We start from the raw sequence: 25,053 nt of genomic DNA, 5'->3' as shown, positions 1-25,053 counted from the left end.
CTCAACCAGTGCAAAGGCATAGATCTGGATACAAAATTTCTACAGCATTTAAAGTGGTCAAAAGCATAGCAGCCTCTATTCTTTAACTAGGAATTGAATCACCATTAAAAAACTTGAGTTCCTTTAAAGAGATGGAAAAACGTTAAACATTGATATAACAGTCAGGCATTTACAGTAGAAGAGTTAACTAAAAGTCATTTCTACGCACATGACAGCCTGCTGGGAAAATGTCTGAAGACATTGACATGACTCTGTAAAGCATACTCCTCTGACTTGATGAAAAAAGACTGAATTATTTGGGCACAATTGCCAACAGCATGTGTGAAGAGGAAACCAGGCACTGAGCGTTACCTCATTAGCACCCACCCTGAAGTCAAGGTGATGGCAGAATGATTCTGTGTAGATGCTTTTTGCAGATGCAGCTCAGATATTACTCAGGACAATGAGAAAGATAGATGCAGAAATCTTTTGAGCAACAACTAAAAGTAGGTATTTTCTGGATTGCAAACATGGGTCAAGGTTTACATTTTAATATAGTAACAACCTGAAACATGCTATGTGGGAAGATTTAAAAAACATCTGAAAGCTAGTTGGTTTTAAATTTGTTTAGTTTATTTTCCCAATATATATCAAAGTCTTTTGGATCTTTACAAGCAGCTTTTTCACAACTTTTTGACATTTTACATATAAAAAAAATATTAGTTTTTTTAATCCATGGTATTTTTTACTTGAAATACTAAAATGTTCTAATAAATGTTCTTAGTATGATTATTTTTCTAAAGAATTATGATGGGTGACTCATTTCAGCTGTACTTCATAAGGCTACTGAAAGTTACGATATATAATATGACATTTGTGTGATTCCTAAAATGCTGTTAAATCAAATATGATTATATCAACGAAACAGACTCAGATTTTTTTTCCCCTTTTCCCTTTCAGCACCCTTTCGTCCCCCTGATACAGAGAATGTAGTCCGTTTTGATGCCTTTGGAGACAGCGTTGGTCGCTACAATATTTTTCACTACCACAAAGAGGGTGGACGCTACGTCTACCAAAATGTCGGCTACTGGGCACAGAGCCTGACCTTAAACACCAGCCTGATCCCTTGGGGTGGCCAGGTTGTGCCTACCTCCCAGTGTAGTGACCCATGTAGAAAGAACGAGGTGAAAAGTATGCAGCCAGGAGATGTGTGTTGCTGGATCTGTATTCCCTGCCAGCCCTATCAGTACTTGCAGGATGAGTTTACCTGTGCTGACTGTAGCTTTGGGCAGTGGCCACTGGCCAATCTTACGGGGTGTTATGACTTGCCTGAGGAGTACATCCGCTGGGAAGATGCCTGGGCCATTGGGCCTGTCACTATTTCCTGTCTAGGGATGATGAGCACACTCTTCGTCATTGGCCTTTTCCTTAAACACAATGAGACACCGGTGGTCAAGGCCAGTGGACGAGAGCTTTCTTACATTCTTCTGCTGGGAGTGCTAATGTGTTACAGCATGACCTTCATCTACATTGCCAAACCTTCCACAGCAGTGTGTACACTACGGCGACTTGGTTTAGGCACCTCCTTTGCCGTATGCTACTCAGCCCTTCTAACCAAGACCAATCGAATTGCTCGGATCTTTAGTGGAGTGAAGGATGGAGCCCAAAGGCCTCGATTTATCAGCCCAGCCTCTCAGGTGGCCATTTGTGGTGCTCTGATTTCCTGCCAGCTTGTAGTGGTGGTGGTCTGGCTGCTGGTGGAAGCGCCAGGTGTGAGAAAAGAAGTAAGCCCAGAGAAAAGAGACGTGGTCACCCTCAAGTGTAACAGCAAGGACTCCAGCATGCTCATGTCTCTCACTTACAACTGCATACTCATTATCCTCTGCACAGTCTATGCTTTCAAGACCCGCAAATGCCCAGAGAACTTCAACGAGGCCAAGTTTATTGGGTTTACGATGTACACCACCTGCATCATCTGGCTAGCTTTCCAACCCATATTCTACGTTACTGCCAGTGACTACAGGGTAAGTTAACCTATGCTGCATGAGCACACATGCTGTATTTTTAATGGAAGATAAAAAATACACATTTCTAAAAAGAACATGCTGTGGTTATCATTTTTAACAATTTATTTGTTCCGATGGCTTAAGGTTCTTAAAATCTGAGCAGAATACAGCCTCGAAGATAATGACTTCCTCTGTGCCTGGATTTGTATTTTGTATGCACTGGTGCAGTGCCTATTTGAAATGTGCCTGTTCAGAATGAGTTTACTGTAGCTTGTAGCTGTGAGTGCTGCACTGAAACATGCCAGAAGAAAGTGAAACAGATGAAAAAGATTTTTGCCAAAATATGTGCACCATTGATCCACACTTCACTCTGGACAAACAAGTAGAATCAGATTGTGGTCTTGAAATGTATGTGTATGCTATAATAAACTAAAACATGGACAAGGTAAGCTTAAAACACAGACACCCAAAAATATTGCAAAGTGACAGCTAAACGAAGGGTTGAAATAGCCTTCTGTGAGGATGATGGGGCTGATCTTATAAGGTCACAGTCACAGGCAGCAGACTTATGCCCCAAGTCTATGCTGACTTGGGGCATTATCCCTCTGGGATATGACCAGTGCACAATGAGACTGGGACAGAAGGGCGAAGTAGGAAGGGGAGTCTCCTGACACAGCTGCCTTTGCAGCAACATGGAAAAGGCAGGACCATGAGAGCTAAAAGGGAACTGAACGTCCCTGTGTGTCCCTGTGCGTTGCTGTGTGGAATGGAGTGTGAAAGACCAGGATGCTGAGTCCCAGCTGTGCTCCCTCTATCCTGGGACTCGAGTGATGCTCAGAGGAACCCTCCAGCACCTCTCCAGTCAACACCATTCGTTGCCTGAACGGGCTCATTAGATAGATGCAAAGTTCCCCTTTGACCAATGAATAATAACTGAAGCAACTCAGCTGGCACAGTGTCTCTAGTTTCTTACAGGCAGTGACATATTACCAGTGTTCTCCTAGTTTTACACCACTTCCTAAATTGTTGTCAAAGCCTGATGCAAATTTCCATCTGAATAACAAATAAAGATTTTACTGTAGTTCTCCATGAAATGTTAAACTAAGCTAAGTACAGTCTACTGAGCAATGAATAATATATTGGATTATCAATATGAAATATTGAACATGTTCTCTGGACTCTGGGGAAGAGGGATTCTCTGATGCCAGCGCTTGTCATCTCATCTCAGCAACAAGCCCAACTAACTAAACATCCATCTCAGCCAAAAATCGTAGTGCTTCTAGGAAATCATTGCAGGCAACAGAAGCACTGAAACAGAATCGCCTGGATCATACCTAATTTACATGAGTTCACCCAACATTAGAAGACATAATTACCACCTTCTTACACCACTGTCATCAGATATATTGAGCACAAACTGCCTTTATTGAACCCACCATAAGACAAATAACACACTAAAATATGAATAAGTCTGGTAAATTCAACATCTATGCCATCAAGGTTAGACTAGCTCTCGGGTGATTCATCCAATAAAGTTTTTTTAATAAATGTATTGCACAAAGTCCAATAAAAAGAGGAATTTCATCTCTGCTGTAACATTCTCTGAATGTATTAAACCAGCTGAACAAAGCATACATTTAACTCAAGCAGCAGTGCTGTATTAAAAAGTAAAAAAAATAATAAAATAAAAAAACCTTCATAGGTCTACATATTAAAAAGAACAGTGAATGAAGACAAGGAGTAACCATAGCTCTACATCCTGCTCTCCACACTCACTCCCCACTGGAAAAATATGAGCGGAAAGGCTGATTCCTTGTCGCTGCTCTTCCAGAGAAACATAGTGTGAATTATTAAAGGCACTTTAACAGGTTTTATTCTTTGAGGTACTGGCCAAAGCATTTTTTCAAAACTACAGTATTAGCAAAAGAGCATTTAGCAATTCTGTATCTTAATGTTGTAAGACCATTATGTAGAATGTTTACATTGGCCTTACTCAGCAATTTTAAACTCACAGTGCAGATACACAGAATGGAGTATTTTGATTACACTGTCAGAAAAAGGGTACTGTAGGAGTATTATTCTGTCCTCCTGGGTACATTCTGGACTTATGCACCAACTAGGGCCCACAACTGGACCTCAAAGTAAGTATTTGTACCCATCTGCAGGCCTGAACGGTTCATTTATGTAGTAAATGGTACATATCTCTACTGTTTCCTCTAAACATTAGGGTATAGTATCAGGATATAGTCAGTGCTGAGATATAACAGAAAAAATACTTTTCCTATTGAAGAAGGTTTTACAGTTTTCTTATACATTCAAGACAAATTTCAATAAATCTGTTGTGCAGTGTTGAGGGAAGAAAAAAAGGTTTAGACGTAAACTTATAAATAAACCTAGATTTTTGCATTCACTTCTTTCTTTCTTTCTTTCTTTCTTTCTTTCTTTCTTTCTTTCTTTCTTTCTTTCTTTCTTTCTTTCTTTCTTTCTTTCTTTCTTTCTTTCTTTCTTTTTTTTCAAACAATTTTTTAACTTATTTCACATTATCCTCATTTTATTGTCAACCTGGCCATAGCTCAGGAGGAAGTGTCGTTGTCTGCCAGTCAGAAGGTTGATGGTTTTAGTCCAGGTTTCCCCACTCCCCACTTGCAAAGTTCAAACATTACCTCTAGTGTGTGTGTGTGATAGAGAAAAAGCATTATGATGTCCCACAAGCGTTGTAATGGGAGGCATTTTTTACTTTTAAATCAAGGTACAAGACAGTCACCAGAGGTACAATAGTGGTCTTCATACTTGTTCTTACTCTCAAATGTAAGTCACTTTGGATAAAGCGTCTGCTAAATGACTGTAGAACAGAATAGAATAGAATTCATAAGGTTCAAAAGATACAAAAAACTACTCTCTGTTAAAGGTACAACAGCAGTACCTTTGAGGGTACCACCCCAGTGACAAGCCTTTAGGTATAATTAGGTTTTTTGTTTCTGAGTTTAGTATAGAGTAAATCTCAAACCAGAACATGAGTGTGCAGAATGTAATGTACTCCAAAGGTGGCATGAGGGGAATCTTAATGAATTAATCATACATACCAACCTATGACACATCAAGATATAGTGGTAAATTCATGTTGGTTTACTAAGTGACTAATATATTGCAAAGACATGAAATATATATCAGTCAATAATTTTCTTACATTTCTTAAGATCCCTAGTTTCTTAGAGAGGAGCTATGTCTCCTAATTCTTGAAAAATAAACCCTGGTCCTACAAAAGAGAGTAAGCTGTGTAAAATATAAAAACAAACACAGTGCTATGAGTTACAAATCCTCATCTGCTAAATCTAGCCCCAAAACAATATAAAATGTTGAAACGGAGCATTTTTTTTATTACCTTATGAAAAATAAATAAATAAATATCATGAATTTAAAATTGCTGCTAGCAACACAATAATTTCAACCCTCTATAAGCAACTGGGGAACAGAGGAGACCGATGCTATTTTTAAAAGTAAGCTTTTTTGTAAAGAATTGGAATTGTTTTCTGTAGTTTGAGGTTTTAGTGTAACATGCTTTCAGACCAAAAAGCACAGACTTATGGATACAGAGCGTAGGGCACAGGACAGCCGAAGAGAGCTTGTCCTCTCCACAAACATGAATGCTGAACAAACAGAACAGCCAGATGGTGGCTGGTGGATGGGTTAAAATAACATCTTAATTCCTTATTGCTCCTTCAACTCACATTAGAATAAAACAATTCTTAACTCTCCTATTTTTATTAAGGCTTGTATTTATAGAGGAAACATTTTATTGATGCTTACAAGATATTATTTATTGTAGTGAGTGGCTGTTCTATATTGGTGTCTTCAACCATACACTTACATTGTCTAAACAAATGACCAAGTTACATCGCAGATGGTTCCCCTGATGCTGGGAAAGTATTTAATATGAGGGAGGAGCTAAAAGGACCTTAGAAAAGGATTTCTGTAAACTGTAATTCATGCCGATACAAACATGAGGGACATTTTTTTGCATTACATCAAGAAACATTTTTGTATTGTTGAACTAATTCCCCAGCCTACCTTTCACCATTCTCACTTTTAAGTGACTAAGGCTCACTTGGATGCTCATTTATTTATGCCAAATCATCTCATATCATCATTTGAAGTGTTTGTGAACTGTTGCACCAGGTGAAACATTTCTTAGCATTGCACAAGTGGAGCTTCCTCCTAGCATTATATTCAGTATAAACATATTTTAAAATAAATAAATAAATAAAATCTCAACATACCACATGTTGTCTTTGTGCTGTTTACAAATCGTTTTCACAGCATTGCAATTTTTGTGAAACTAATCGTTATCTATTTATTTGTGGATAAAGACATCAAGATTTAGATCTAATATAGGCGACTGTGAGATAAACACAGAGTAGAAACCTAAATCTTTATGTAAGATAATTAAAGACCACTTCTGTTTACTTGCTGTTATCCTTGAGGCAGAACAGTTTGTGTGCAGCACAACACTTGGTGCCCACATTATTTTAATTCCAGCATTAACATTCAGGGTGATGACAAGCACCTGCTGTGCCTTGTGAAAAAGATATGTTCTCACCATACATCACACAGTGCAGAGCTGAATCCTCTTCTTCAGGAGGGCAGAAAAAGGCTGTGAAAGAGTTGGAAATGATGGAGCAGGCTGAGGACAAATAGCAACGTGGGCAGGGTGAAGCAAAAAAGGAGTGAGGGTTAAGCAGCTGATTGACAAGCAAATAAACACATCGCTTAACACCTTTCAGTTAGAAGTCTCAGTTGACGACATCCATCTACCTCCTCTTTTACACCTGACTTTCATTTTAAATGGTGAAAGATGTACTTATTTCTTTCCGACTGGAGGGTTCTTCTTATTATCATTATCGAAAATGATACTCCATGATATGTCACTGATGATATGACTACATAGAAACTTATGCTGATAATGAGGTTAAGACTGACACATTCATTTTTGTAGAATATCCACCAATCCTTTGTTTTTGGAAATGCATGTTTATTTCCTGTTCCGTATTTGTTTATCACTGAATATATGTGAGGTAGATGATGGATGCAAGTGCTTGAAGCCAGACAAGGTATTATCAAACAATACCTTTCAGCTTCCAGTAATGAATTTCTCACCTCTGTCTCACTCTGCAGGTGCAGACTACCACCATGTGCATCTCCGTCAGTCTGAGTGGGTCAGTAGTGCTGGGTTGCCTCTTTGCTCCAAAGATTCACATCATCCTGTTCCAGCCACAGAAGAATGTCAGCACCCTCAGAGTGGCCACCACCCGCTTCAGTGTCAATACTGGCCCGGCTTCCAGTTTTTCTCAAGGTACCACCTGATGTAAAAAAGGTCATTTTTATTTGATTTCAGTTTAATTTGTTCCATATTCATGTATATAAGGCCACTTTAGGTACAGCGAGATATTTTTAATTTTCCTTTTAAAATCATGTGTTGTTCATGAGCTCTGGACAACCAGTTAGTGAAACAAGTTAAAAAAAATGTAAAAAAAAAAACACATCCAGTGTAATACAAGCGCATCAAAGGCCAGAGGGACACAATTTTGGATATTTGTTTAAAATATAGTAACATTTTATACATACATAAAACAACTACTAATAACTAGATTTAATATTTTTTTACTATCCATTACTTGACTCATCTTGGAGCAGGGGGGCTCCTTTGCTTATAGCAGTGTGTCTTAGTGAAAATGGAACAGTACACAAAACAACCTTAACATTGGCATATGTGTGTGTTTGCTTTGCAGCATCAGCCTCCAATGTTGTTCCAACAGTGTGTAACGGACGAGAGGTGGTGGACTCAACAACATCCTCCTTGTGAAGATCAACTGGGTTCTTTTGCTAAGCCTTGTAAACAGTTATATAATCACTAGTCCTGAATCAGGTGTCTCAGATATCGAAGACAGGTCACACAGACGATCGTCCTGACTTTGTTGTCCTCAAAGTGCTGTGAGTACAATGTCCCAATTATTTTATTTTGTTCTTTGACTCGTAGCAATTTTAAATGAGATGCCAATAAAATAAAATATAGCCCTTGTTTTTTGAAGATTCTACTTACAACAATGGAGTTAATTATAGTAAATCTGTTAAATGTATTATATAAAAAATGTTTTTAATGTAGATTCTGGTGAACCAGTTTGTGCTTTCTTGTAATTATATGTAAATAAAATGTGTTTTTATTAAATTAAAATGATTTTTTTCTGAGTGTGTTTCTTTGCCTCTCCTCACGAGAGGCACATTCCAGAGATTAATGCAAATTAAGGTTTTGATTGACTTTGACACTGTAAACACAGGCAACTTGGATAAAACTTGAGGTCTTAGTTGTCTTTATTGTATCTGTCCGTTTTGCTTCATCTAAATTACATTTTTGCATCTCAATGATAACTGTTAAATATCTACAATATGTTCATATGTTTTGCTTTAAAACTGAACTGAAAGGAATACTTTTGGTCGGAAGGAACTGGGGATCCCGTATCAATCCCACAAATACTTCATACAGTGATTCTTAAACTAATTCAAATTTAGGATATCTGTGCAAATGAAATTTGGACCCAGTTGAGGTCTAAAATTTGCACTGCCCAAAAGTGAAGAGTTTAAATCTACACCATCTGTAGAAAGCAAACAGCTCTAAAATGAAAATCACCAGCACAAATATCATCTGCTGATATGGGATAAAAGCCACCAAAGCCAATCAAAAAATACACACAGCAGCTAACAGCATGCACAGCTGACACTGATACGTCTGAAAACAGATCAAAGCCAAATCTGTGATATAACACTGCCATCTTGTGTCCACATTTTGATCTTGATTTGAAGAATACTATGCCTATAGTAGGCAACCTTTGCCATTTCCATTAACAGAGTGTTTGCAAAAGGGGAAAGTGAGCAGGTCATTTGAGCTGCAAACAAATTACCTTGTTTACATGCTCCAGCTCAAAAATGCATTTCTACAACTCCATGCTGTGATAGTAAGAACAAGAGTATTAATCCTGTTTAAGGTTATAAAGTTGCATCTTATATCAAACTAATTATTTATATATAAAAACATAATTATGAGAAGTTAAGTCACAGGATTAGCTGGAACAGAGTTTCTCAATACAAATTCTCAATTCTATGTGGGAGCCGAGATAAAATATATAACATGCAGTTTGGGTGGGAGACCTGGAATTTGGAAAGTCTGAACAGGTTAATTGAAAGACTCCTGGTAAAATCATTAATAACCACTCTCATGTCTACAATTCACAGTAATTAAAATTTCAAGTATTTTTTTTTTTTATTTTTATTTAAATAAACATTGGTTAGAACAGTTTTTCACATTCCAGGTCAGGACCCACTGCCCTGCATGTTTTAGAGGTAACCCTACTTTAATATGCCTGAATGAAATGAAGGCTCATTAACCGACTTGCAAAGAACTTGAGGAAGTCCAATAATCTGACTCAGGTGTGGTGGAGAAGTAACACATCTAAAACATGCAGGGCAGTGGGTCCTAAGGACCTGGACTGAGAACCACTGGGTTTGAAGATACACTTTAGACTCCCACTAGACCAGGGGTGTCTAAAGTCGGTCCTCGGGGGCTGCTGTCTTGGAGGTTTATCATTTTTTCCTACACCAACACCTCACTCAAACTGAATGGATCCAACAGCCTTTCGAGCTCTGCACAATGACTCATTCATTTGAGTCAGGTGTTCTGGAGCAAGGAAACATTGCACGATTGTATAATATGTAAATACAGCCTGTTGTTTCAGTCCGTAAAAACCTCAAATTCCAAATCCATTGTCAGGACAGGGGCATGGATGGGGACAGGGATGATCAAGTCAAACTAAGAAAGAAAAAAAAAAAAAATCAGTAGTTTAGAGGCATTTTGTGGCTTTGTGTTTGAGGGAAATGCTCACATGATGTGCGAGCAAGTTCTGTTAATTTCTCAACTATTAACTCTGTTCTTTTAACAGTATGAGATAAATTAATAGATTTTAAAACAACTCTTGCTATCTCCCTAATAATAATAATAATAATAATCATAATCATAATTATAATTTATATATATATATATATATGTATGTGTGTGTGTGTGTGTTTTAAGACCTGTTATTAGATGTGACTCGAAAACGTTTACTGATTTCTGTACATTCAAAAATGATTATATTTCTCTAGAAATATTCCAAAACAACACACACCACATCACAAGTTAGGCTCAGCAGAAGACCACTGGTCTGCATAGCAAAATTAAATTGTTTTTCTTTATTAAATGACTCCTCTACTCTGTATTTAACTTTATAGTTTTTATAAGAAAACTTTACCAGAACAAAATAAGGATAATGCGGTTTTTAAGTGAGCAAACATACTTTAAGCGCTCCCTACTATGGATAAATACAATTTAAATGTTATTTATGGCCTGAAAGGGAACTTTTGGATAAAAAAATAAAATAAAATAAAAAAAATATTTTAAAAAATGACCAAGACTTGACTGCCTCTGAAAAATGATCCAAACATTTCCAGTTAAGCTAGCTAGGTGGCGGCCGCGGTCCAGCCGTTAGTTGCATTTCGTCTTCCTCCAGCAGAGGAAAGATGTTTACAGTAAAGCCCCACCTCTTTCTTCAGACTCTACGGTGATTGGGAACTTCCACAGAGCCACAGTCATCCAGGTGCAGCCAGGAAATACTTTGCGTCCACGGGGAATACAGCTTGTCTCTGTCTGTCTGCTTCTGTGCTAACACTGTTTATTGTTGTTAAGGTAAGTTCCCAGCTGAGCTACATTCAGGCCGTTTTCGGGATCAGATCTGAGATGTAGAGGCTTCTTCGGTCTTTCCAAAACTCATAAAAAATATACAGGGAGCGTCTGCATTACTCATTAGTAGCTATTTGATAAGTAGTCAACACGGCCATATAGGAAATTATATCTATTTGGAATTTAACATAAATTTATCCTATGGGGGCGATAGAGCGTCACTGAGACATGTCTGAACTTGTCAGGGCATTATTTCCGGTGACCAACATGGTAAGTTTGTGTGCAGGTTTTACAGCAGGGCCATGGCACCGAAGAGACGAGCTGCTTCTGCAGCCAAGGCAGGTGGAAAGAAGGTGAAGGAAGAGCCCGAAACACCAAAACCCAAGGATGCTTTCACTTCTGCAAAAGAGGCCCTTCTGGCTGCAGGGCCACAAATAAAAGGCAAAAAGAAGGTGGATGAGCACTGTCCACTGTCATCCTCTGGAGAGGTGGGATAGTTACACTACAACTCTGCACTATATTTATAAAAGAACATTTATTAAATGTTCTCTGTTGTCTCCAACAGGTATATGAGGACTATGACTGCATGCTCAACCAGACAAATATTGGACATAATAATAATAAGTTTTATGTCATCCAAATTATTAAAGCCAACAACAAATACTATTCATGGAACAGATGGGGTAGAGTGGTAAGTTTTTCTCAACCCAATATTTCTATCAAACTGTCTTTAAAGTTTTATTTTGTTCATTTATCACTTAAAGTATTTGAATAATAGCAAGTACATCTGCAATAACCTGTTGTACTACCTGGGATTTTAGCTACGCCATAAAGTAGAATTAATCCAAATACAAAGTGCAAAAACAAGCCCTACAAAGCATGCTGTTTAACCCCACCCTTTCAGGTGCAACCAATCAAAGCAGAAAAAATAGCCACATCCTCCACATACAGATTCTTTCTCTAGTACTGCAAAACCAGTGGAAATGCAGAATGGAAAAACTCTATTTGGGACACATTTCTTTTTTTTTATTTTTATCATAAATAGAAATTGTTATTCTTGGTAAAGTTATGAAAACCCTACTTTAATCTGTTACCTTTACATTACTGTTACATACAGCATGTAAGCATGCTTGTACCACAGCACATTAGTATATTCTAATAAGATATTTATTATTTCATATTTTTATCATACTACTATCAGAGTGGATGGTGCAGTTAGCATCTTTATATATCATCTAATATACTGTGTTATTCTGGTGATGTTTGGACGTTTGTCAACTTCAAATAATTCTTTAATCCCTGATCTAAATTCAGGGGGAAGCGGGGCAAAACAAACTAAGCAACCCGTTTGATAAGCCTGAGAATGCCGTTAAGGATTTTGAGAAAAAATTTAAGGACAAGACAAAGAATAACTGGAGTGACCGAGTGAACTTTGTCTCTCACTCTGGGAAGTACACCTTAATTGAAGTGGATGGAGAGCAGGATGCTGAGGTCAAGGTAACGTAAATGTGCATCTTTTTAAAACAAGAAGTATTGACTATTTCAATATAACTCAAGATCCTCATAATCAAATCATATTTTAGACCTTTTGAACCTGCTATCATCTTTAGCAAAAGCTCTCTGGGCCTTCTCTGTCCACTGCAGGTGGACAGCGTTGATGGAAAAACAGTCCAGCTTTCGAGAAATGCACTGCCTTGCACCCTTGATGAAGCTACACAAAAACTTATCACACTCATTTTCAGCAATGACATGTTCAAAGAGGCAATGGAATGCATGAACTTAGGTGTGTATGTCTCAGTTGGCCAACCATTTTAAACAAACCAGTTCATGTAGTTAGCTAATGTTCAGTGTGCACATATCCCTTTTGTTTAATATGCTTTCACATACAATGCCAAATGAAGTGTGTTAAATGATTAACCACTGCTTGAAACAAAGGGTGAAGTCTGCATTTACATATCTTATCTCTGTATTTTGAGCTTTCAGTATTCACTGTCTTGCGTGTTGCTTACACAAGTAATCACTTTTGCAAGTAAATTAAAAATATTTGCACTCTAAAAGAGATTAAATAAAACGTGCAAGATGTCTTGTCCTAGCAAAAAGCTAAACAGAAAATAGTCTTTATTGGATGTGTGTGTGTGTGTGTCTGTTTTATAGATGTTAAAAAGATGCCTTTGGGTAAGCTCAGTAAGGTGCAGATTGCAAAAGGCTTTGAAGTTCTGGAGGAGATTGAAGCAGCTATGAGTCAGAGGAGTGGAAGAGGGCGTCTGGAGGAACTTTCTTCAAAGTTCTTCACAACAATCCCACACAACTTTGGCAGGAACAGACCGCCAACCATTGACGACAACGAGATTGTTGAAAAGAAAAAAGAAATGCTTATGGTGAGATTCTTTTTCTTTTCTTAGTTCTGTTGGAATGAGCTAAGTTTAAAGTTCTCTTATTCCTGTAGTTGCTTGATTATTTTATTTTTATTTTTTTACATGCATACAGGTGCTGGCTGACATCGAGCTTGCACAGACTTTGAAGACAGAAACTGAGAAGGCTCAGGAAGAGATGATAGAGACAATTCCTCATCCTATCGATCAAGACTACATGTCTCTCAAATGCAAACTGACTCTAATGGACAAAGATACAAAAAATTTTAAGGTATTCTGTCCTTAATTTTAGGAGCCTGTGAGGGTGTTGTTTTAAATTTTCAGTTCTTAATGTACTGCAACAATATTTGTTTTGGTTGTTCTTTTGTTATTGAAGATCATAGAAAAATACCTGAATGCAACTGCAAATAATTATTGTAAGCCAAAAATTATCAACGTTTGGGAAGTGGACCGAGAGACGGAGGTAAGCACTGCACAGTCAGTTTTAGGAAATGTAATACAGAAGAACAAAAGCCTAACATCTAACTTGCACATTGCAGGGACAACGTTTTAGCAAGAATGATAAACTGGAGAACCGCCGTCTGCTGTGGCATGGTACCAACATAGCAGTTGTTGCTGCTATTCTGAAGAGCGGCTTGAGGATAATGCCCCATTCAGGGGGCCGTGTTGGTTGTGGCATTTACTTAGCATCTGAAAACTGCAAGTCTGCGTGCTACGGTGAGGCTGCAGAGACGGGCTCACAGAAGATGATGCAGGCATTTATTACAATCATAAAATTGTACTTGAATCAGACTTTTTCTGTTGTTACTTTTCAGTGCGTCCCTCAAAAAATATAGGAGTGATGTTTCTGAGTGAAGTAGCTCTTGGTAAAGAGCATACCATCACCAATGATAACCCTAGCCTAAAGAAGGCTCCTGCTGGCTTTGATAGTGTGGTGGCACGAGGTCAAGTGGAACCAGGTAAAATACTCAGTGTATTTCATACAGTTTAAAAAATGTTTATTAACTATTCTGAAACTCTGCTTTAAAGATGACCGCCACTGATAATTACTTGTCTTTGTGTTGCGCCATATTGTGCTTAAAGTTGCACTTTTTCACAATAACAGGACAAAATCATAAAACAGCATGGAATTCATTTTCTTTGTTTTGTTTAGTTTATTTCTGCTTGGCTTATTTTATTTGGCTTTTTTTTCCCCCCCAGATCCTTCTAAGGACACTGTCATCACCCTGGATGGCAAAAAGGTTGCAGTACCTCAGGGAAAAGCTATAGCACAACCCCAGTTCTCAGGGAGCTCCTTCAGCAACAGTGAATATCTCATCTACAAAGAGAGCCAGTGTCGCATTCGCTACCTGCTGGAGCTAAAAATGCATTAATATTTCAAATCAAAGAGAGAAACGGATGTTTTTGAGAGAGAAAAAAGTTAAGTTTCACTTCCCACAAGGCTTAGATATACTGTTTGTCATATCTAATATGACTTACTGTCTTATTGAAGACTGGTTGTGTCAAAATTTAAGCCATTTTGCATAGATTAATTATTTTCTGTGCCTTATATTTTCTTGTGTGATAGAAAATATTTAGTGTAGGACTCGTGAGAAAATGCTAATATTTCTTTTCTTTACCATAATGTGGAGGATGACCTTTAATAGTACGTCTGCTATAATCCTTTCTTTGATGAATGCCTGAGAAATTATTTTTGCATTATTGATAGCAACCTAGGTTGTGAGCATCTCATTTGTAGTTGCCATAGTCTCATTCCACTGCAAAAGTGGGACAGAGGTGAGGTTATGCAACAACTATACCAGATTGTAGATTATGAAAGTTAAAGATGGTCAAAAGAAGTTTGAAATATTTGAAACTATAAAATTTTAACGCATTGGCTGTGGGGGAAGACTCCTTTGAATGCTCCTCTAAATGCAAAGTAGTCCTTTAAAATGAGGATATAATGGATATTTAAAGGTAACTCGAAGCATGTCTTTGCAGGTTTTTTAACACATTTTGAAAATAATAGAGCTGCAGCAGAATGAAAAACGGCATGTGTTCACGTTATCAAAGGAATGAAGTGCAGCTTGTGGCCGATGTTACAAATCTAATGTTTTGTTGAACTGTCTGAAAGATGTATTGAAAGATGTATTCACGTCATAAATAGCTTTTTCATGCCTAGTAGCTCTAGGTTTGTTCCCAGAACTAGCCTACGGCATCAGTAAGACGCAGCCTGCTTTGAATGGAAACGACGTCTGCATATTTGCACTGACTATATGACTTAATCAATATTGCTTGAACTTGGGATGCAGTAATAAACTGAACTACCCCTGTAAACCTGTTTCTCTGTGTGTCAGTGTGTGTGTGCTTTTTTTTACATGTTTGCTTATATGTAATATAAAAACTTTATTATGCAGAATAACATTTAAAATCAAACTTTTAATTGGAGAGCACTAACAGGCTACATTATAAATAGGATTTATCTTAAACTGTCCACAAAGTAAATCTAATTTTAATTGTTTTTTTCAGATCCCTTCTTTGACAAAAACTTGTAATTCTTAAATATTGTTTATTGGTATTGTATTTTAATGACACTTATCAGTTCTGTTTTTTCCTTTATTGCATTACCATTTTAATATATTTAACTTTTTTCTATTGTCTCAAATGTGCATATACTGTGTGTAAATATTGTATAAAGAAATATACTAAAACTTAAAAATAGATACGTCTCTGAAATTCTGAAGTCTGAACATTTGAGCTGAGATCACAGCATCTTTATATCACCACAGATTTCTATATTGTCACAAACAATGTAAAATACACTGAAATTGCTGCAAGAAATCAAAACTTTACATTGAACAGGTGATCAATGTAAAGTTTTTTTAAGTCAGTACAGAGATCTAACGTCTCCTGATTTATTTTTCATTTTTTAGTTTTTACTAAACAATATTAATATACTACTTTAGTAAAATATTTTGAGTAGAGCTTTAGGGGGAAAGAGAAGTGCCACAGTCCACAAATCACAAAATATACAGACTGGTTTTGCTTTTTTGTTTCAGCCTTCACATTCAAAATACATGTTGGCATAAGGATTGTCGGCATCACATGACATGCAAATGAACCACTTCGAACTGTTTGTACGTCTACCTTCCTTTACCTTATATGGCTCTTAGTGAGAGCTTCCACCACAATATTTTGAGAAAGCAACAACGCTTTGAGATACTCTGACACCCAGCTGACTGAGCAGTGGTCGAACATCATCACATGTCAGTGTCTGTCAGTTGATTGACAGGCTACAGTTCTCACTTTGCCCAAATTCCTCCATTTATTAATAAAGGCCATATAAGTTATTTTTCATACCTGTAAATGAAAATGGCTGATAAGTATGGCCTATCAATCTTATCAAATTCTGACACAGATGCAAAGAACCAAACAGACTGAATTAGTGCAACAAGGTTAACCAGAAAAGTAGTTTTGGGGAGAGGAATATGGGGCCACTTTTGCATTCTTAATGTTATTACATAAGTTATACTGTATGCTAAGTTAGGTTGAATGGATATTACAAGTCATTAATATAGAGAATCATGAAAATATGTAAACCGTTACAGTCTACAAATAAAATACATCATGCTGAGTAGAATCAATTCAATCATATAACAATAATAGATTTTGTTATTGTTCATTTTATTCATTCCCTTATTTTATTTACCACAAAGGGACTTTTTCAAGATCAGTTAGGTATGAGTTTCCTCATTGGTGGTGGAAATTAGGACCCAGTGAAGACTGGGCTCTGAAGGGGGACAGTGAAGTGTGTGTCTATTGGCAAAGGAAAAAAAAAACAAAAAGAAAAAACCCAGCACACACGATTACACAATACAATGTGTGACTGTCACTGCCATACACTGCACAGAACAGGAGTGAGAGTGTTATTGGAGGAAGGGTGAAGAGAGCAAAGAGGCATAATTCTATTACAACGATTATGGAATCCATGATCAGCGAAAGTTTACTGAAAATATACGAATTAATTTTGGATCACTGCTGCCTGTCTTCAGAAAAAAACAAACTTTAAACACTTGGTGTTAACTTTAAAACTTTAATGTTAAATGGATGCCTGGTTGTTATGATTTTGGCTAAAAGGACTAGAGCTGGGCTCCGTTGTTTGAACCTGAAATATGTTGGACTTAAGCTGAGTTTATTCAGATCAGACCACAGTTAACCAACTGGTTTAAGCTATACTATGCCAGCAAAGAGTGGATCATGGGTAAGTAATTTTCATGCTAATCAGCATTTATAATAGTGTGTGTATTTTTATTTTTATATTTTAGAAATCTAAGCAGGAGAGCAGGACTTTTTAAATTTCCTAAGGCAAACATTTTGTTTATAATGTCACATTTAATTTTGTCCATAAATCCTCCCCAGACTCAGATGTCCAGCTTTTAATAAAAACTGGGGATACTAAATTCACACAAGTAACACACTTGTTTACGTATTTACAGTAAATAATGTCCAATTTACCCATAGCCACAGATGTTTTCATACATGTTTTTGTATTTTGCACTTAAATACATTCACCGGCCACTTTATTAGGTACAGGGTAGTAGTGCTGTGTTGGACCCACTTTTGGCTTTAGAACTGTTTTAATTCTTCGTGGCATCGATTGAACAAGGTGTTCAAAACATTCCTCTGAGATTTTGGTTTATACTGACATGAAATCATCAAGCTGTTGTTGCAGATTTGTTGGCTGCGCATACATGATGAGAATCTCCCGTTCCACCACATTTCAGAGGTTCCCATCTGGACGGAGATCTGTAGACTGTGGAGGCCACTGAAGTACAGTGACCTCGTTGTCATGTTTAAGAAACCTGTTGGAGATGATTTGAGCTTTGTGACATGGTTCGTTATTCTGGTGGAAGTAGTCATCATAAATGGGTACACTGTTGTCATAAAAGGATGAACATTGTCTTTAGCAATACTCAGGTTGACTGTGGTGCTTAAATGACACTTGGTTTATACTAAGTGGCCTAAAGTGTGCCAAGAATACATCCCTCTTACCATTACACCACCACCAGAAGCCTGAACCACTTATCCAAGACAGGGCAGGTCCATGCTTTCATGATGTACAATTCTAACCCTACGTTCTGAATGCCACAGCTGAACTAGAGACCCATCAGACCAGGCAACATTTTATCTTCTATTGTCCAGTTATTACCAACCATCATGAATTTTAGCCTCAGTTTCCTGTAGCTGACAGGACTAGCATATGGTGTGGCCTTCTGCTATTGTAGCCCATCTGCTTCAGAGATGGTATTCTGCAGACTGTGGATGTAACAACTGGTTATTTGGGCTACTGTGGCCTTTATTATCTCCAGCCAGTCAGCCCATTTTTCTTTTGACTACTGACATCAATAAAGCAGACAATTGCCACTCACTAAAGATTTTCTCTTTTTCAGATCGTTATCTGTAAGCCCCACCATTCAGAGATAGTTGTGTGGGAAAAACCTAGTAGACCAGCAGTTTCTGAAATACTCAGACAAACCAAGTACTAATCACCATACCACATTCTCAGTCAATTAAACCTCCCTTCTTCTCCATTCTGACACTTACAGTAGTTTGAACTTCACAAGTCGTTTTTACCATGACTACCTGCCTTAATGCATGAGCTGCTACCATGTGATTGGCTAATTATATGTTTTTGTTGACAACTTATTCTATTCTATTCTATTCTATTCTATTCTATTCTATTCTATTCTATTCTACAGTCATTTAGCAGACGCTTTTATCCAAAGCGACTTACATTTGAGAGTAAGAACAACACAAGCATGAATTGAAAGATGGGACATCATAATTAAGTGATAGTCAGACTGCTTTGAGTCCAGTTGGACCCAGGTGCTGTCATGTAGTGCTAGAGGCAGTGCATATAATTTTTTTAATTATTTATTTTTTTTAAGTCATTTTGTTTAAATACAAGATCACGATTTCATCACACAATATCAACTTGGGCATAAGTGCATGATTTCATCACACAATATCATCTTGGGCATAAGTGCACACAGCTTCTTCAGTACTTGGTTGAGCCAAAGAGCTGGACAAATCTTTCTAACTCATTCTGTTGCGTAAAATAGTTAAGCTAAGTGTGGAAATGCTCCTTAAACAACTGAGTCTTTAGCTTGCTCTTAAAAGTGGATAAGGACTCTGCGGATCGGACGGAGTTTGGTAGATCGTTCCACAACCCGGGAGGATGCCTGCTGCAACTGGAATCCAGTGAAGAGCAATTAGCAGTGGAGTGACATGAGCTCTTTTGGGCTGGTTGAAGACCAGATGTGCTGCTGCGTTCTGGATCATCTGCAGAGGTTTAACTGAGCATGCAGGCAGGCAAGCCAGTAAGGAGTTGCAGTAGTCAATGCGTGAAATGACCAGAGCCTGGACCAGGAGCTGGGTCGTGTGTTCAGTCAGGTAGGGTCTGATCCTCCTGATGTTGTAGAGAGCAAATCGGCAAGACCGGGAAACCGAGGCAACATGGTCCTTAAAGGTCAGCTGGTTGTCTACCATGACACCAAGATTCTTGGTAGAAGACGTAGGCACAAGTGTGATTGAGTCAAGCTGCACGCTTATCTGTGGTGGTAAAGAAGGACTGGCTGGAAAGACAATAAGCTCAGTCTTGGACAAATTTAGCTGAAGGTGGCGATCCTTCATCCATGCGGAGATATCAGCAAGGCATGCTGATATTCGCATTGAGACGGTTGTGTCGTCAGGTGGAAAAGAAAGGAAAAGCTGAGTGTCATCTGCATAGCAGTGGTAGGAGAAACCATGAGAGCTAATGACTGCACCGAGTGAAGAGGTGTATAGTGAAAAGAGAAGAGGGCCAAGCACCGAGCCTTGAGGCACCCCTGTTGTCAGCCCATGTGATCTGGACATTCCCCCTTGCCAAGATACTTTGAATGATCTTCCTGTGAGGTAGGTCGTAAACCACAAGAGGACAGATCCTGAGATGCCAAGCTCCGAGAGTTTGGAGAACTTTATATGATGGTTGACCATGTCAAAGGCAGCAGCTAGGTCCAGCAGTATAAGGACTGAGGATTGACCAGTGGATCTGGCAAGCCGTAGGGAATCAGTAACTGACAGGAGAGCAGTTTCAGTAGAGTGACCTTGCCTATAGCCAGATTGATATGGATCAAACAGGTTGTTGTCTTGGAGGAACTGTGAGACCTGACTGAAGATGGCACGCTCTAGTAATTTAGACATGAATGGAAGCAGTGAGACCGGCCGGTAGTTTTCAACCTGGGCTGGGTTGAGTGTGGGTTTCTTCAGCAGCGGGGTAACCCGAGCTTACTTGGAGGCAGAAGGAAAGACACCGGATTTAAGAGAGGAGTTGATAATATGGGTTACTGCAGTTTTGACTGTAGGTAAAATGCTCTGCAGGATGTCAGAGGGAACAGGATCAAGAGGACAGGTTGTGGGTTTTGAGCTGACTAGAAGTTTAGAGACTTCGTCCTCATTTAGATAGCGGAAAGAGCAGAGTGAGGCACCAGTAGCTGGTTTGGTAAGGTTGAGTTGGTCAGGCGCAGTGAATTGGTTACTGATGGTAGCGACCTTTTCAGTGAAATAGGAAGCAAACATTTCTGCAGTCAGCACAGTGGGAGGCTGAGCAGGTGGTGGAGATAGAAGAGAGTTAAACACCATGAACAGTTGTCGTATGTTGGGAGCATTGCAGATCTTGTTCTGATAAAAGGCTATCTTGGCCGCCTTTAGGCTGAATGTGAAAGTTTCAAGTTTTTGCTGGTACTCAGACAAGTCAGTGTGCTCTTTTGATTTGCGCCACTTTCTTTCTGCAGCCCTGAGTCCGGCTCTGTGCTCCCTTAGAACCTCTGTGAGCCATGGACTGGGAGGGTTTTGTCTGGCTGGTTTTGACACCAGAGGACAGAGTTTGTCCAGAGAGGAGGCGAGAGAGGAGCAGAGTGTTTCTGTAGCCTCATTAACAGACAGTAAGGAGAAGTCCAAGTGTGAAGGGAGGGTAGAGTAAACCTTATCAGACAGCTGTGTAGATCTGAGGGATCTCAAGTTTCTGCAGTAGGACACCATTTTTGGAGCCGCTTGATTGACATGAGGAAGGAAGACAGAGAATTTAACCAGGAAGTGGTCTGAGAGATGCAGCGGGGTGACGGACAGGTTGGCTGTGGAGCAGTTTCTGGTCAGCACCAAGTCAAGAGTATTGCCAGCTTTGTGTGTTGGAGGAGTCTGTACCAGTTTGAGATTGAAAGAGTAGATGAGAGCCAGAAAGTCAGTTGCCTGTGGTTTGCCAATGTGAATGTTCATGTCTCCCATGACAATTAGTGGTGTACCATCATCAGGAATGTCAGAGAGAATCATGTCGATTTCAGAGACAAACTCATCTATACTGCCACCCGGAGGGCGGTAAATGACCAGAATGTATGCAGTAATGGGTGTAGGGACCTTTACTGCGTGATACTCAAGAGTTAGCCATAGGACGGAGAAGTAAAGTTCCACTTTGTAGAAATAAGAATGCCCGTTCCACCTCCTCGTCCAGCTGAGTGAGGTGTTTGGGTAAATTCTGCATTGACAGAAAGGGGAGCTGGTGTAGCCGTGTTTTCTGGACAGATCCAGATTTCAGTCAGGGTTAGGAACTGAATGTCAGAGACATTTATCAATGAACTGATGAATTCTGTTTTGTTCACTGCAGACTGACAGTTCCAGAGACCAAAGGTAACAGAGGGTGTGGCTGACGTGCATGCCACTGGAAAGGACAGGTTTTACGGATTGCGGTGTCTATGGGTGACATGCCTTGGTCTGTACCCATATCTGACAGGGATGGGTTTCTCTCTTTTATATGGGATTTTCCTCAAAATCACCGCCTCTATCTGCTTTGCCCTGAGCAGTACACAGTGGGTGTGACCCGCGTCACGGCCTCAACTGGTTGTAGAGAGAAGGTGCTAACGACAGAGCCCCACACCAGCAATGTAAACAATAACCCGAAACCAAGACAGAAACTCAAGCAGTAAACTCACCTAACTGACTGTACCAACCCTGACTGAAATCAGTGCTTGTTCTGCTGAAGTTAAACAAATTCTCTCTTTAATACGGGATTTTCCTCAAAATCACCGCCTCTATCTGCTTTGCCCTGAGCAGTACACTTATTGAACTTGTGTACCTAATAAAGTGGCTGGTGGGTGTATGTACAAAAAGTAGCTGCTTTCAGTTGCTTTTAATGTATAGAAATACAGTAGAATAGTACAAAAAGTTATTTACAATTTATTTCAATAACTGGTTTAGATCTTTTTAAATAATTACACCACTTATTTCAGTAGTAACCATTATATCAAATAATGCCTGTGCAGATGTGAAATGTGCATGATTATGTTTTATTGAATAAATAATCATAAAAATTAAAATAAAATATTCTCTATTCTCTCAACACAGGAAATCCATAGAACATCTGATTTGCAAATGGAGGAAGTGGTAAATAAATAATGGCTGACAAGACTGTTTCCATGAAAGCCTCTGTGCCCCATCATTCAGTTACAAATATTACCACTGCTCTGTGGGGGCCCAATCCTACAGTTCCTGCAGATGTGGGTGTTGTCACAAGCTCCCAGTCTCAAATCAAAGATCTGTTTGGGTTGTTCTGCATGGTGACCCTTAACCTCATTGCTTTGTTGGCCAACACTGGTGTGATGGTGGCCATTGCTCGTGCTCCTCACCTGAAGAGGTTTGCATTTGTGTGTCACCTCTGTGCAGTGGACCTGTTGTGTGCCATCCTCCTCATGCCTTTGGGTATCATATCCGGTTCACCATTTTTTGGCACTGTGGTGTTTACTGTGCTGGAGTGTCAGGTTTACATCTTTCTCAATGTTTTTCTTATTTGTTTATCCATTCTTACGATCACAGCCATCAGTGTGGAGCGTTACTTCTATATTGTACACCCCATGCGTTATGAGGTTAAAATGACCATCAACCTTGCTATTGGTGTCATGCTCCTTATCTGGGTTAAATCCCTCCTCTTGGCTTTGGTGACACTGTTTGGATGGCCAGCTTATGGACATCAGAGCTCAATTGCAGCAGCTCACTGTTCTCTTCATGCAAGCCACAGTCGCTTAAGAAGAGTTTTTGCTGTGCTATTCAGTGTGGTTTGTTTCTTGGCTCCTGCAGTGGTTATTTTCACTGTTTACTGTGCTGTGTATAAGGTAGCTCGTTCTGCAGCTTTGCAGCAAGTCCCTGCTGTTACAACGTGGGCAAATGCTAGTCCTGCTAAGGATCGCTCAGACTCCATCAACAGCCAGACTACCATGATCAACACCACTCGTACTCTGCCCCAAAGACTATCTCCAGAGAGGGCATTCGGTGGAGGCAAAGCTGCACTCACTTTAGTATTCATCGTGGGACAGTTCTTGGTTTGTTGGTTGCCTTACTTCATCTTCCACCTGCAGATGTCTCTAACCGGTTCCATGCAGAGCCCTGGGGACCTAGAGGAAGCAGTCACATGGCTTGCCTACTCCTCCTTTGCAGTTAACCCCTTCTTCTATGGCATGTTGAACAGACAGATCAGAGATGAGCTGGTAAAGTTCCGACGTTGCTGCTTGACCCAACCTGTGGAAATTGGAGCATCAAGCCAAGAGGGCTCATTTCAGGAAAATTTTCTTCAGTTCATTCAGAGGACCAGCACCACGGCTACAAATCGCTCAAGCTGTGCTAACTTGAGTCCCAAAAACACAATAAAGCATGAAAACAAGATCCCTGGACAAATACCAGAGGAGCATCCATAGACAATGATCCATAATTGTGGAACATATTGCTAATATGCAGACCATATCACTTTTTAATGAATGGACAATTTATCCTAGAGCATTAGATAGATAGATCTAAAAAGTCATAAAAAGTAAAGTTGTACCCATAAAAATGTACACAGATACACACACACGCACGCAGGCACGCACACACACACACACACACTCACACACACACACACACACACACACACATTTATATGGTATATTTGTATATTTTGTCTCATACATTGTTTAATTCTCTCATACGTTTATTGTGACTTTATTGTTGTTTATTTTCTTATTTATTTGAAGTCAGGGTGTTAAAACTGTTGTCTAACATAGAATATTTGAACACATTTTCTCTGTAAATATTTTTTATTCATCATAACTGACTGTTTAAATCATGCTTATAAACTTTTTTGTAAATGTTTAAATCTTTTATATAACTGCAATAACAAAGTCCTGATTGGATGGATATTATTCTATTTAAAAAATGTTTTTTATTCCATTTGAATGCAGCTTAGTTCTATTGTAAGTTTTCATATAAATGATAACATACCTGTTTATAATAAAAGACATAGCATTGTCAAGTGTTCAAATTCATAAAGTGCTGAAAAAGTAAATGATGCGTAGTAGTGATCCTTTGCCTCATGTCTAAGGATGACTCCCTTATATCACTGCATTATTCCTTCATAGTGTGTGAAACCTCCATGAATAAGAGTTTCTGTGTGCAACAGATATGCTGATAGACAGTTAATGTAATCTCTCCCTGTTGTCATGGAAATCGAGCGAGCCCGTGACTCACATAGCAACAACAACAACCTGCTGTCTTGATGTATGCTTTAGCATCATATCTTAATTGGAGTCTGCTAATTCAAATATAGAACGGGGCCTTTAGATTTGGATAGAAACGCATTAACAGTCGAGCAGAAGTTGAAGGTAGATAGCAACAGATAGCACAGGTCTCTTTGAATATGGACAAATATAACAGTGACATGGATATGATGAGTTGAGATAGTGAATTTACAATAGAAATCATTACAGGGCATTGGTAATGCACAGAGCGGTAACAAAGTGCTGTTTTATGACCACTGCTGTTTGTGTTAGTCTTTCATGAACAGTGGAAAAGACAGGATAGTGTGGTTACAGCAAATAACAGCAAACACAATTCT

The 25,053-nt window shown here is 38.8% G+C and overlaps 3 protein-coding genes across 3 annotated transcripts in view; all 3 read left to right on the top strand.

Moving 5' to 3' along the window:
- Positions 1–8,218, top strand: part of grm2a (glutamate receptor, metabotropic 2a) — a 36,427-nt gene extending 28,209 nt beyond the window's left edge. The window contains exons 4-6 of the mRNA XM_041980118.1: positions 940–2,003; positions 7,158–7,335; positions 7,772–8,218. Of these exons, the coding sequence (XP_041836052.1) occupies positions 940–2,003; positions 7,158–7,335; positions 7,772–7,845 (1,316 nt within the window). The 3' untranslated portion in view covers positions 7,846–8,218. The remainder of the gene's footprint in view (positions 1–939; positions 2,004–7,157; positions 7,336–7,771) is intronic.
- A 2,338-nt stretch (positions 8,219–10,556) lies between these two features.
- parp3 (poly (ADP-ribose) polymerase family, member 3) lies at positions 10,557–15,441 on the top strand. Its single transcript, XM_041981205.1, has 11 exons — positions 10,557–10,755; positions 11,036–11,237; positions 11,315–11,440; positions 12,064–12,246; positions 12,394–12,532; positions 12,904–13,127; positions 13,237–13,392; positions 13,498–13,584; positions 13,661–13,838; positions 13,937–14,080; positions 14,322–15,441. The coding sequence occupies exons 2-11, from the start codon at positions 11,052–11,054 to the stop codon at positions 14,492–14,494; spliced, it is 1,596 nt and encodes a 531-aa protein (XP_041837139.1). The 5' UTR covers positions 10,557–10,755; positions 11,036–11,051; the 3' UTR covers positions 14,495–15,441.
- A 1,572-nt stretch (positions 15,442–17,013) lies between these two features.
- On the top strand, positions 17,014–24,034 carry gpr61l (G protein-coupled receptor 61-like). Its single transcript, XM_041981007.1, has 2 exons — positions 17,014–17,361; positions 22,536–24,034. Exon 2 carries the CDS (start codon positions 22,586–22,588, stop codon positions 23,876–23,878), a length of 1,293 nt encoding a protein of 430 aa, XP_041836941.1. The 5' UTR covers positions 17,014–17,361; positions 22,536–22,585; the 3' UTR covers positions 23,879–24,034.
- The last annotated feature ends 1,019 nt before the right edge of the window (positions 24,035–25,053 follow it).

Source organism: Melanotaenia boesemani, chromosome 3, assembly GCF_017639745.1.
Source record: "Melanotaenia boesemani isolate fMelBoe1 chromosome 3, fMelBoe1.pri, whole genome shotgun sequence".
In the NCBI taxonomy this organism is placed as follows: domain Eukaryota; kingdom Metazoa; phylum Chordata; class Actinopteri; order Atheriniformes; family Melanotaeniidae; genus Melanotaenia; species Melanotaenia boesemani.
Note: the sequence above shows the minus strand (reverse complement) of the source record. Positions and strands in the feature narration are given on the sequence as shown.

Coding starts and splice junctions, on each gene's coding strand:
- parp3 (XM_041981205.1), top strand. CDS start 11,052: ATGGCACCGAAGAGACGAGCTGCTTCTGCAGCCAAGGCAGGTGGAAAG. Junction 12,533..12,903: donor AATGGAATGCATGAACTTAG/GTGTGTATGTCT, acceptor TCTGTTTTATAG/ATGTTAAAAAGATGCCTTTG. Junction 13,393..13,497: donor AAGATACAAAAAATTTTAAG/GTATTCTGTCCT, acceptor TTGTTATTGAAG/ATCATAGAAAAATACCTGAA.
- gpr61l (XM_041981007.1), top strand. CDS start 22,586: ATGGCTGACAAGACTGTTTCCATGAAAGCCTCTGTGCCCCATCATTCA.